This window comes from Miniopterus natalensis, chromosome 5 (genome assembly GCF_054644295.1).
Source record: "Miniopterus natalensis isolate mMinNat1 chromosome 5, mMinNat1.hap1, whole genome shotgun sequence".
NCBI lineage: Eukaryota > Metazoa > Chordata > Mammalia > Chiroptera > Miniopteridae > Miniopterus > Miniopterus natalensis.
The window spans coordinates 82,833,977-82,847,049 of NC_142085.1; the positions used below are offsets into that span (position 1 = coordinate 82,833,977).

The window sequence follows — 13,073 nt, forward strand, 5'->3', positions numbered from 1 at the left end:
AATGGTCAAATCCTGATCTGGAACCAGCACTAGGGGCATTAGAGGGTCGATGATAGGCACAGATGGCTTAGTCTTAATATGCTGGGAGCACCGACTCCAGTGCCCAGCTCCTTGGGGACGGGCAAGGAGAGATGGGTCAGCAGTCCTGCAGGGCAGGGAGGGAGGGCCTCCTGCAGACACTGGCTCCCGGGACTGGATGCGGAGGGCTGCCTGGAAGCAAGGAGCGTGGCGAGAGCCGCAGGCAGCGGGTTCTTCTGGGAGTAGCTGTCTGAGAGCAGTGAAGGCCCGTGGGAAGCAGGGGTAGCCACTGCAGGGGGCACTGCAGTCGTGCTTCTGGTGACTGCCTGAGTTCTTTTGCATGAGCCAGGGTTTAGAGCTGACTTTCTTATTTTATGATCCGTTTTGGGCACTGACGCTACTTCATGCTTGTCGAGAACACTAGACATACTCATTACAAAGAGCAGACGCTTGCAGACCTACTGCTGGAAGAAAATAACCTAGGGTTAAATCAAATTACATGAATTTTTAGGTGGCATTTTTATTTTTTATTAAACTATGGATTATTTTATTCGTTTGTGTCGCTTAGTATTCAAAGGTTAGTCATCTTCAAACTTTAAAGTCCTGTCTACTGTTTAAACTTTTTAAATAGGTTAGAAATTTATGTTATTTCTTTAATCTTCTCATGTGGAAATAACCCTGTGTATATTTTTTGTTTCAATATTTGCCTTCCAGGTGCCAGGATAGCCGAGTATGCCCAACTGTATGACCAGATCGTATTCAGAGAGACTCCCTCTAAGGCTCAGAAGGACGGCTGGGCCAGCCCTCGAGAACCTTCCAACCTCAGATCTGCACCACCTTCCCAGGCCCAACGTGATAGCGAGGACTGGTTTTTGCACTCAACCTATAGTAATGGAGAATTAGCAGATTTCTGTGCCCGGCCAGAGCAAGACTTGAAGCCAAAATATCCCACCTTGGAGATCAACACAAAAAGTACTCCAAGACAACTGTCCACAGCTTGCTCCGTGCCTTCTCTTCAAACCTCCGACCATCTGCTGGGCCCCATGCAGAGACACAGCGTGGTCGTCAGTCAACCCAACAAAGAGAACTCGTGTCAAGGCCATCTTTATAACTCTTTGGGTCGGAAAGGAATCAGTGCTAAATCTCAGCCTTACAACAGGTCCCATTCTTCTTCCTCAATCTTAATAAACAAGTCATCGGACTCCATCAACTACCCTAATGAAGTGGGAAGGAAACAGCTATTATCTTTACACAGTAGTTCAAGATGTGAGAGTCACCAGGACTTGCTGCCAGATACAGGTGACCCGTGTCAACAGGATACAGGAAAACAACGCTCAGATCTCACCCTCCAAGACTCACAGAAAGTTCTGGTAGTAAATAGAAACTTACCCTTAAATGCCCAAATAGCTACACAGAACTATTTTTCCAATTTCAAAGAGACTGAGGGAGATGAAGATGACTACGTGGAAATCAAGTCAGAAGAAGACGAGTCGGAGGTAGAGCTGTCTCACCATCGCAGAAAGAAACCGGACCCAAAGGTTGTGGGTGAGGACTTTCCTGACAACGTCTACAGCAACAACACGTCTTACTCTTTGAATAGTCCCTGTACCCCCAGAAAGCCAATGAGCGGCAAAGTCGGGGTTTCACCCTATCTGACGCCATACGACGATTCTGACAAACTGAACGACTACCTTTGGAGGGGCCCGTCTCCCAATCAGCAAAACATTGTCCAGAGTCTAAGGGAAAAATTTCAGTGTCTTAGTTCTAGCAGCTTTGCCTAAGGTTCTTAATAGTCGCTGCCCTGGTTAATTTCTTCATATGCTCAAGAATTACAGATCCTGAGGCGTGTTTTATATGTACCAGATTAAAACAATTTTGTAATTACGAGGTGTAAAATGTACTTTCTTTTACAGCACAACTTTTTGCAACAGCTGATGATCCGGCCAGGATTGTACTGTAGCCAATGTCAGCATCTAATTGTTTTCTGATGCTAGATGTTTTCATGTTTCATGTAAGTCAATCTTACTTGAAAATTTCTTTTTTTTTTTTTTTAACAAGATAGCCATATTTTCCCCCAATATTCTGACAATAGTACCAGACTTTCATTACCCAGAAGCCAAAACTAGTTTTATCTTAGGACTCAAAGGCAGCAAGGAGGCTTTTCCATGCTTTTAAAACGAAAGGAAACTAAAGCTGTTTAAAGGATTATGCTTAATACAGCTGGCCTTTTTGTTCTATTTGTGGCAAACCCTAAAATAACGTAAGCTAAAGATCTCTAATTGGAGTTTAGTCTAGGGTACCCATTTTAGGGTCTCTATTCTGGCAGGCCTACACCGGTTCAGTGCAATGCAGAAGTGGTGGAAGTGTTGGCAACTAGCATGGAACGAGACCCATTTTCTAGAAGCAAAAATCTTTACCTGGGTTCCCCGGACAAGGCAGAGAATGTGCTGCTCTTCCCATTTATGACTTCTGGGGTGAAACGAGTGATTCCCTCAATGACTTAAGGAAACCAAGGGCAAGAAAGTGCAGTGACAACTATTAGAAAAGATGGGTTGACATCAGGGAGCTGCTCGATTCTCATGTTTCAGTTGAAGGGCTGGGAGGAATAGAACCATTCTTACTATCGTTTTGTGCCTGTCTCTAATCAACATGAAGTAAACCACAAGCTAAAATGAAACAGAGCACTTTAAAGGTACCCTTTCCAGAGCCGTTTTGACATAAACTTTCCTGAGTTTTGTGCTCAGCCAAATGACCTGATCCCAGCCTGCAGGATTTTCACTGGGCTGCAGTGAAATTCATTTCCTAAACCAAACAGAATGTGGGGCCTTTTTCATTGTTCTAAGGCATGTTAAAGAACGGAATCTTTGGTTCACAAGTTCAGATACCATCTTTTATGTTGCAATTATGGTCTTTAAATAGCAGTTCATTGTGATAGTTGTATTAACTCTTTATGGAAGGAAACTGAAAACAAAAGCAAAACCTTGTTGGTAGAAGGTAAACTCCAGGAAGCTGAAGAAAATGAAGGTGGGTTTGTTGCTCCTTTATAAAAATATTCTTTTATTGAAGACTCCTGTCAGTTCTCAACAGTGGCCTCTGTGTTCGCATTTTAAGCAGCTTTACATTCTGTGGCCCCCTCCCCCACCCTCTCAGTTTTCATTTTAAGAGACATGATAATATGTGTAGGGCGAGGGACCTGGGCTTTGCTTTTGAAGGTGAGCAATGACACTGATTTGGGTCAGTGTCATCTTACCCTAAGTCTGTCCCCCTCTAAGTCCTATGCCTCTTTTTCTTAACTGTAAAACGTAAAATGTGACCATCGTTATTGTACAAACAGGTACCTGAGGCACTTGTTTTCCTTTTTAAATAACAAAAAGTAACCCAACTATTCTTGCTGCTTGTAGCCTATGAGACAAAGTCCATACTAAATGGCACGGTTCTGGAAACCTTTCTTTCCATTCCTTCCTTTAAACAAGATAGTTTTCAAGATTAGCAGTGCTAGAAAGACAAGCGCTGTAAGAAGGTATGGTTTTAGACTTGCTAGAGGAATTTGTAATGCTTTGCAAAACCAAGTCGCCTGACTTCTTGTCCCAAGAATGCAGTCTCAAATTTTTGCCTTTTCATTCCTATGACTCAAATTCTATAGTGTCCATATTACTGTAATTAACACGTGTCCCATTGACAGCTTTGATGTCACCTATAGGACTATATCCCACTGCACGATGTAGATGTCTTACTGTATAAAACGTCTATGTGGTCATCTTTAGGTCCTAGGACAAATCTCTAGTTTTTCAGATCACTTCTGACAGCCAGGATGCAGATTTTGAGAGCTGAGTGTATATATATAATCGTGTTTGTATTTTTCCTCAAAGTTATCAATTAAGTGCTTTTGTTTAAAATAGTTTCTTTTGGAGGTGGGGAGAGGATGTATATAACTGAGGAAAAGGGGTATTTGTACTTCAGAGTATGTCACCTTTTTATTAGGCCTCTGTACTGAAGGGTTCATTTTTTTATCAGTTCACTTTTCGCCTATTCTGCTCTTTGTGCAAAAAAATGCATCTAGGAAAACATAGTTTAAATAGTGTATATAAGTTAATAAAAGTTAGTAATGCTCACTATTTAATAAAGTTTATAAAGTACAAAGTTAATTATAGTGTGAATTAATGTGTTTATTCTAGAAAGGTCAAGCTTTTTCCAAACTACATTTAGTGAAAACACTTTGTCTTATCTTATGATCCGTGCAGAGAAGGTTCAGGGCGATGACAATATAATCAATTTCAACAGCAGACCATTTTCTGTGACGTCACTTTTGAAATATTGAGTTTAATGTCTTAGATGATATGTGCTCTCTTCACAGGTGTCTAAGTTAGAGCTCTCACTAGATTATCTTTTATCTTTTTTATTTTTTTAGTTTATAGTAACAAGACACACCTTTAACTACTTCATTATTGAATCAAAAAATGTAATAGTTTTTTGACAAAAATTAAGGGTTGTTTTTTTTCATATAATTTCATGTTCTGAATTTTTTAATTTTTTTTTTGGTAGACACAAATTTTACAGAGAAGAAAAGCATGTTGATACAAATTGATAATTATAGATACTTTCTAAAGCAATTCTATTTCCAAATATAAGTAACACCCTACCCCAGTATAATGAAAATATATGTTGCCTAACTTTCCTCAGATAGAGAAAAAAGGCTTTAAAATTTTTCTTTAGAGTGTTTTAGACTGAAGAGTTCCTACCTTCACACAGAGGGTCCGTCAGACTTACCATACTTTCCTTGCCCACCTTGAAGCTGAAAATAGATGGGGCTTTTTTATTTATAAGTCATAAGAATTCAGTTTAGAGAAGCAAATGACAGTAGAAAAAAACATACCCTGTTTAAATTCTATAAATAAATGATAATTCTAGGGCAAAGAAAAAAAAATCTTAAAAAAAACAACAGGAGGGAAATGAGCAATAAATATAGCTGTTAAACACAAATATTTAATAACAGTTGTCAGAGCTTTCTTTTGTAAAAAAAAACACTAAATTTCTATTTTGGAAAGCAAGTATTAAGAATTCTTCAAGAGCTCCTGCAGCCTTTGTTACATAACTTCCTCTATCTGGACAATGGTAGCTACACTCAATTCTATCAGCCAAAAGGAATTACAAGAAAAGAAACTGCTTCAACTTTTTTCTAATTTACATATGTCTATATGTCTTTAACTTACACTTTGTCCTATGGACAAGACCTGGAACATTCTTATGCATGCTTTTGCGTTTTTGTTTTTTTTTAAAAAAAGGTATGAAGACATCAGCATTCTCTCACATTTTATCTCACGTTTTTCTTTCTTTACAGTTAGTTTAGCGCATGGTACACCAAGATAAGGTTGAATTATGCTGCCTCTAAAAGCTTAGTAAATGCCAAATATTATTGCACAATCAATACATATAACTGTAAATTAATAAAGTTTGGGATGTTTGGTTTATAGCATATTTGAAAACTTTTTTTTATAAATATATCTTTATTGATTTCAGAGAGAGGAAAGGAGAGGGAGAGATAGAAACACCAATGATGAGTCATTGATTGGCTGCCTCCCGCACGCCTGCTGGGTATTGAGCCTGCAGCCCGGGCATGTGCCCAGAGTCAAAAACTTGTTTGAGCTCAAAGCATGAGGAAAACACATTCAAATCAGAGACATAAGGGAGGGAAGTAAGAACAACAGCGATTAAGTTGCTTTTCAAAATTCAGGGCGCCCACCCTCAGAAATTCAATGTCACTGACTATTGGACTATTCTTAGAGATCCTTTGTGGTAGGTGAGGGAGAAGAATCTATGCCCCTTTCCCATCTCTTGGCAGATGGAATTCCAAAGAAATTTACTCTGAGTGAAATGTCCAGTAGTTTTTGAAGCTAAGAATTTACATGGTCATACTAGAACTCTGAAAGCATGTTTAAACCAAGTGCCTTTTCCAGTCGTTGGTGTTGATACAAAGATGACACAGAGCAACCTGCTGTGCGGCTGTGGAGCTGAAGTCAGGTGAGATGCGGGAAGGGCCCAGCGTGCTGAGATTGTTTTGGTGCCCAAAGACAAACTTGCTTACTCTATTTACAACAGCGGTCATGTCCATGGGCAAAGTCCACTTTATGTCTCCATGAAAAACAACAAAGCTTGGTTTTCCTGACAAGGGTTAACTCACAGCAGACAAGTTAAATTCTGTAGACCAGTTAAATCAGATGCTGAAAGTGTGTGGCCCAGAAGCTGAATCCAGCTTGCAGTTTTAAAAAGGTTAACAATGAAAATCCAAATGTCCAGTTTCTTTCGAAGAAAAGTTAGATCTGGACTGTTTGGGCCTGGACTCTGGTGAGGCGACTCTGTGAGATCTGAGGAAAGAATCTAATGGTGAAAAATCATCCTGAAAGGTGATGACTTTCCTTAACCTTGGGGGAGACTGTTCCTTTGTTCCCCATCATAGACTTTGTTGGCAAATTTAAAGCTACCATGAAGCACTTGAATGTAAATATTTTAGATAGCAAGTAAAAGTTCTCTTAATGTAAAGTAAACATATGTGATAGAAAGTCTGCAGAACCTGTTGCTTCTTGGGGGGGAAATTTTATACCTGGTTCATTTCACTAGTTTATATTATCTGCCGGGACTCTGTAAGACTCCCGTTTGTGAGATCAAACGTTCTCTGCTCTTTTCTCTAATATGAACTCACCCAAGGCTCAAACGGACATGTATACTCTATCTCCTAAAACACCATCTCTCCTTAGACTTCCCTCCCAAGTGCACAGAGAATTTTCCCATAGGACCTCTGGACCTGAGTTGTCATTTCCCGGTCTAGTATTCCTTTAGTCCTCTGAACCTCCGTCTCCAGCATGTACTTTTCTTGGCTGATGACCATAGCTTCCTAACTGTCTTCCACTGTCTTCCCCACTTCCTGACTTGCTCACCTCTACCCTCCCAATCTTAGCCAGCAAAACATTCGTAAACACAAGCAGAATCAAATTCTCTACCAAGCCCTCCTATATCTGCCTCCGCCTTTACAGGAGCTGTTCCCTTTGCCTACCTGGTCCTTCCCCTACCATCAAGGAGGAAACCGGTGCGCTCCTCCACACTCAGCTCAAAAATTACTGTCAGGAACTGTGCAGGGTCTGGGACTCTACTCAGCTTGCAAGCTAAGAAGTTAGCCTGTGCTGGCAGAAGACATGAGATTCCTAGGTCAGAGATAAAGGACCTTATGACTCCCAACACAGCAGGGGGCATGAGCTTCACACTCCTGTCGGTTCTCCTTGTTCTCCAGGCCCGCGGGGTGGGTGAGGGGTCCCACAGAGCAGCCCAGGTACATACTGCACACACTCAGGGTTTTCACAGCTAAGGAATCTTGAACTTTAGGGATCCCCAGTTTTAAAGGGCTACTAGCAAACCTGTTAAATGAATGGTCTCCAATTTATAATGAGACAAATAAGTCTCCAGGGGTTTTGTGACTTGCTCAAGATCATCACGGCAGTAGGTGAATGGGCCATTCAAATCTCCTTTCCCATATTTACATGCTTATACAGGCATTACTTCTGTGTTTCCTCCTGTGTAAAATGGTGTTAACACCTACCTCACAGGGTTGTGGAAAGGTTAGCTATTCCTATGCCCCAAAAAAGTCACTGGGTGTCAGGTGTGGCAATCATTCTACAATGAAAAGTACAGAAAATAGTATGAGAGTAAGAACATGATCCTTGAAGTAAGGCACACTCAGCTCTGCAAAAAAAAAAAACACAACAACAACTGACCTCTCTGGACCCACTTCCTGAGGTTGAAAACCGGGACAACACTCATTACATTTTTTAGGACTAAATGAAGATGTCTCTCCAGCACCTAGTATGGTTCTTAGCTGATGGAAAACCAGCGTTTATCATTCGAACTAGTTTCATTCCCACTTTACTTGGGAATTGTAATCCTGGTAAGATTATGAACAAAGTATCATTTTGAGGCAGCTAATGCTCGCAGAGGTTAGGTAACTTGCCTAAGGCCTACAAAGTCGGCACTGGAACTCCGAGGCCCACGCTCTTTACTATTTAGGGCACCTCAGGCCTAATAAATCCAAGCCCTGGTATCCAAGCCTGATCCAAGCGCCCTGCTAGGAAGCAAACTGCCACCTGAGGGGACGGTGGCCTCGGGATGCATCCCAAGCAGAGGGAGGATGTCCTTGCTCAGGGCAGGTCCTGAGCCCCACCCTGATTTGTGTTGCTAGACACATTCCAAGTAGTGATGAAAGTGCCAGGAATCCTGCCCTTGGCGGCCCGGCACCTCCAACCTGCAGCCCCTCGTCCGGCAGGCCCCCCCTCTCAACCTCCGCGCCTCTAGGTGCAGTGCCCCCTAGGGGCCCCTGCTCGCCTAAGGAGGAAGAGCGAGGTCCTTCCTGCCACCGGCGGGTTACCGGCCGACCCGGGACTCCCGCCTGGTGCCCGCCCCGCCACCCTCGGGAGGAACTTGCCGCCGCCACGCCTCCGTGCTCTTCAGCCGCATCTCCCGGTGGCGGGAGGACCTGCCGTCCTTGGCGCCCGCCCGCCGCGCCTCCCGCGCCATGAGCGCGCGCCTGCCGCTCTTCCTGCGCCAGCTCCGCTGCCCGCCGCTGCCCGCGGGGCCTCCGCACCGCCCCCGGGGGCCCCGTCGCGCCAGCAGCGGCGGCGGCGGCGGGTGTGGCGGCGGCGAGGGCCTGCTCGGGCAGCGGCGGCGGCAGACCGCCCAGGCCGGCTGCAGCCACGGCCCGGGCAGCCCGGCGCCCCCGGCGTGGAACCTGATCGTCAGGTGAGTGTCCGGCGCTCGGCGCCCACGTCGCCGGCGGCCGGGGCCCGGCGGGCAGGGCGGCGGGAGCGCTCAGGCTCGGCGCGGTCCCGGGGGGTCTCCAGCGGGGGTCTGCAGGACGCGGGGCCCCGAGTGCTTGGTGCCTGTTTACTAGGGGCGCCGGCCGGGCGGGGGGCGCGGGCACCTGGAGGGCGTGGCGGGCGCGCGAGGACATCGGGGGCGTCCCGGCGCCGGGGGACCGGGCGGGCGGGGGCATCCCCGGCGGGCTCGGTCCCCGGCAGGCACTGCGCGGGGCGGACCGCACGCCTCCCGGCACGTGCGCCCGGGCTGCCGGCGCTGATGCAACCGCGCGGGGCAGGAAAGGGCGGTGCGGCCGGGGGCGGGGGCGGGGGCGGGGGCGCCGGCCCCAGACCGGGATCGGGGCTCCGAGCGGCGGCCCGGCCGGGGCGGGGGTTCACTGTGCGGTGAAGCTGGCCCTCTCCCGAAACGTCGCCGCCCCCCGCGAGCGCGCGCGCCTGGAGTTACATCATCATTTTCTGGGCGAGTTGAGGCGGAGCCGGCTCCACCCTGCCGCGAGGAGCGGCGCTGACGCGTTCCCTGCACCGCTGCGCGGCGGCGAGGAATCCCCTGCGCGGCTGCGTCTCGGGCGCTCCCTCCGGACCGGAGGGGAGCGGGGCGAGCCCGGGCCCGCCAGAGACGCCACGTGCGCCAGCGGCCCCGCTCCGTAACCCGCCCCCCCACTCCCCATCCCCCCACACCCCCTCCCGCGCGCCCTGGGCCCTCGGGGCACGCCCGGGAGAGGGAGGAGCCGGCCCGCCCGCGCGGTGCGCCCTCCCGGTGGAGGCGGCGGGGACGCGCGGCTCCGACCCGCCGGGGGCCCTGGCTGCGCGTCGCGGGGCCGGCTGGGCCACCTGCGTCCGTTCACTTCCCCTTCCTTTTCCCTCTGTCCTTCCTTCTGAAAGCAAGTGTCCACCGCTCACCCCTGTTCCCAGGGCTCTTCGCCATGTGAAGGACTCTCAGGGGCCCTTTAACTTACCAGGTCGTCTTCAGAACGTTGTCCTTACTTTCGGTCGCTTCAGGCTCTTATATTTTAACTGCTGCACAGCTGAGCTCACCTTGTGGGGGGATGAAACCACCGTCCCGTCACCCGGTTTTGTTTTCTGGGAGCTCTCAGCACTGTTTGAAACTTGCTGGTTCATTGTCAGCCTCCGCCGGCGGTGCGAGCTCGGTGGCGTCGGGTGGGGGGCCCTGTCCTCCGGTTCACCTGCTGGATCCTCCTGGCGAGCGCCGGGTGTAGGCCGGGCGCTCGCGGCGTGGCTGGTGAACGAGTGGCTGCAAACTTGGGGTCATTTGTGGCTTTTATTCGTGCCTGCTTTCACTGAAAGCCGTCACTGACTTAGAGGCCAGTGGAGGGGCCAGCAGGGCCCTGGGCAGCACCCCGCCGCCCTGGACGGCCGGCCTCCGGCCTTACTACAGTGGGAGAAATGAGCGTCTGCGGGAAAGGGTTAGGGGAAGGGCTGCAAGAGAACGGGAACAGACGCCCAGCCTGGGAACTGCCAGGACGAGGCCTCGGCGGATGCTGGCTGGTATTTTTATTTGTACAGCAATAAGCCAGGGTTTGGCAGACTAGGTAGCAAAGATTTTTAGGTTCTGCAGGCCAGGAGGCAATATAGAAGATATTATGTAGGTACTTTTATATGAGGAAAAAAACACATCTTCACAATTTTTTGTTGGTGAAATTTTAAAATTTTATTTATGGACACTGTCGTTTGAATTTCACATAATATTCACATGCCCCAAAATGTTGTTATTTCGAAGTTCTTAAAAACCATTTAAAATGGAGAAGCCATTCTTAGCTGGTGGACTGTAGGTTGCCAGCCTCCCTTCTAAACTTGAAGAAAAAAGTGTTGTGCGGTGAATTACTGCTTCACAGGATTATGGTTAAGAGACAGGTGCCTTGCTTTGCAGCATCACTTCACCACCTGATAGCTGTGAGAGTCTGGGCAAGCTGTTTGATCTCAGTTCTTCCTGTACAAAATTGAAACCAGAATATCACCTGCTTTATAAGGTCGTTATGGATATTACTATACTCTAGTGATTCTATAAAGCACATTTTTTTAATCTCCAAAACTGGTATTTATCTTTCAGTTGATTGTGTATTTTAATCTTCGTTGGCCAGGTGTCACGGCGTATTTGTCCTTGCCTGTACCTGTGGGAACTTGGCCATAGCTGTGCACACCGCTGTACCTTTGTGATTTATATGCATCATCTAACAAACCTTGTTCTCCAAGAGATCCCCCCCCCCCCGGACTTGGAGGAAAAGGGGAGGTGGGCCTATCTTAGAAGTCCCTGGAATAGACATCCAGGAAGCTGTGCGTGTTCTTGATTTCTTTCACAGACACGTATGGGAAAATTTAAAGCAGCAGCTCCCTCAAAAGCATAGCGACCTGTCATTGGTCTGAGAACTGGCACACTATCCCCACAGTTTCCATCAACAAATCGTGGAAGGGCCATTTTAGGAAATAATGTGGTTTCTGGTTCTTGTCTGACAACTTTGCACTGACATCTGGTAGAATCGAGAAAGCTCCAACATCAGAACATGCAGACTGGGTGTTGGGAACTCAACAAAAGCCCTGGGACAAAAATGATGTCCTTCCAGAAATGTTGTATCACCAACACCCTGGATAGCACCCAGGGTGCTAACATCAAGGATTCTGAGTAAAAAAGTCACTCAGGAAAGTTATTCTGAGCGTGAAGAAGTTTTAGGAATATCTCAGTGGTTTTTCTGTATGTTTTCCTTTCCATGTAGTATGTGAGTGGTTTATAACAAAATAAAAAAATCTGTCTAAATAAGTCTAAAAAATGCTTTTAATACTTACAGAATAAACACTATGTTAAGACTGTAACATAGTTTAATTGGCAACATTTTTTCTTTCTTAGTGGTTTATTAAGCAATGGTATGTCCTTCATTGGATGTAATATATAGTAAAGAAGATGAAAGCTGCCAGATCAGATCTGTGCATAAAGAAGGAAACAGGCTAGGCTGCTTTAACAAAATAACTGTGGACTTGATCACCCACAGGGAAGCAGTCAAGGGAAGGTAGGACGACCCTATGATACCTCCTCACTGCTCTGGGTCTCCCATCTAGAAGGTGGGAAGGGTGGCCAGGTTGCTGGTATACCTTTGTTTGTTAGCTGCACAGTCCTCCTCTCCTTCTGGCCAGTGCTCAAGTGTTGGCCGGAGCTTAATCATATGACCCCACCAAAGTGTGGACAAGACTGGGAAAAGTGCTCTTTGATTGGGTAGCCATATGGAGCTAAAACTCAGATTTTGTTATTTAAAAAGAAGAAAATGCATGGAAGTATTCATAGGAAGCACCCAGTAATGTAAGCCATCATTAGCAGCTTTATCATTACTACTATTAACTATTATATAGAATATTATATAGAATATCCACTCATTGCCTGTGTAGTGCTCCCTGGTACTCCCAATCGGCACTATTTCTTGAAATACTGATGGCTGTTTTTGGAAGAGACTATTTGGGAAATCTTTACTATATTTATTCACAGGTACTTCTTTTTACTTTGAAAAAGTTGAAATACAAAATGTTATTAATGAATAGGCTCAGCATTCAGGGATGCACTTAAATTGGTATTTTAATAACATTATCAGCTACCACCTCCCAGACTCTGGCATGGCCACAGTTAGCTGCAAGGGAGGCTGGAAATGTGGTCATTTTGGCAGCCTTGTGCCCAGCTAACACATTACAGATGGATCCCAACTTAATAGTGCCTTCCAAAACTAGGAAGAAATAAGGACCTCACTTGGCCCAAATTGGCAGTCATGGAGGCAGGGAAACAGTGCAGCACATGGCCCTCAAATCACATGACTGGACAGATTTTTAGTGCTCATAAGGTGATTTGTAAATTTTCAGTCTCATTTATTCAAAACAATAGTTATTTCACTGGGAATTAAGTTGCTTTATCCCAAGTGTCTAAAAACAAAACAAAAATCTTGACCAAGTTGACACAGAAAGGTTCATCTTGGTTGAGTTTTGAAGCTCTTAAAGGTTTTCTGAGCACCCCTTTTTCCTAGTCCATCTATTAGAGAGCAGTATCTTCCAGAGAGTAGTACCTTCCAGTGATGTTCATCAACTTCCTCTCTGAAAACTTGGAGGAGCTGACTCACGTCTCTTTGTTCTTGGCGATTTAGTTCTCATGATATCTGATTGGAACTTCAGCTTGAGTTTTTTTAAAGCTGTCATATATGTGCAAGA

The 13,073-nt window shown here is 46.2% G+C and overlaps 2 protein-coding genes across 3 annotated transcripts in view; both read left to right on the top strand.

The window, feature by feature from the left end:
- The window catches only part of PLEKHG1 (pleckstrin homology and RhoGEF domain containing G1), a 114,211-nt gene extending 110,048 nt beyond the window's left edge, over positions 1–4,163 (top strand). For both annotated transcript variants that reach the window (XM_087817688.1, XM_087817687.1), the window contains exon 16: positions 733–4,163. In XM_087817688.1, coding sequence (XP_087673814.1) covers positions 733–1,799 — 1,067 coding nt within the window. In that variant the 3' untranslated portion in view covers positions 1,800–4,163. The remainder of the gene's footprint in view (positions 1–732) is intronic.
- A 4,412-nt stretch (positions 4,164–8,575) lies between these two features.
- Positions 8,576–13,073, top strand: part of MTHFD1L (methylenetetrahydrofolate dehydrogenase (NADP+ dependent) 1 like) — a 149,649-nt gene continuing 145,151 nt past the window's right edge. Inside the window, exon 1 of the mRNA XM_087817685.1 lies at positions 8,576–8,799. Within this exon, the coding sequence (XP_087673811.1) occupies positions 8,576–8,799 (224 nt within the window). The remainder of the gene's footprint in view (positions 8,800–13,073) is intronic.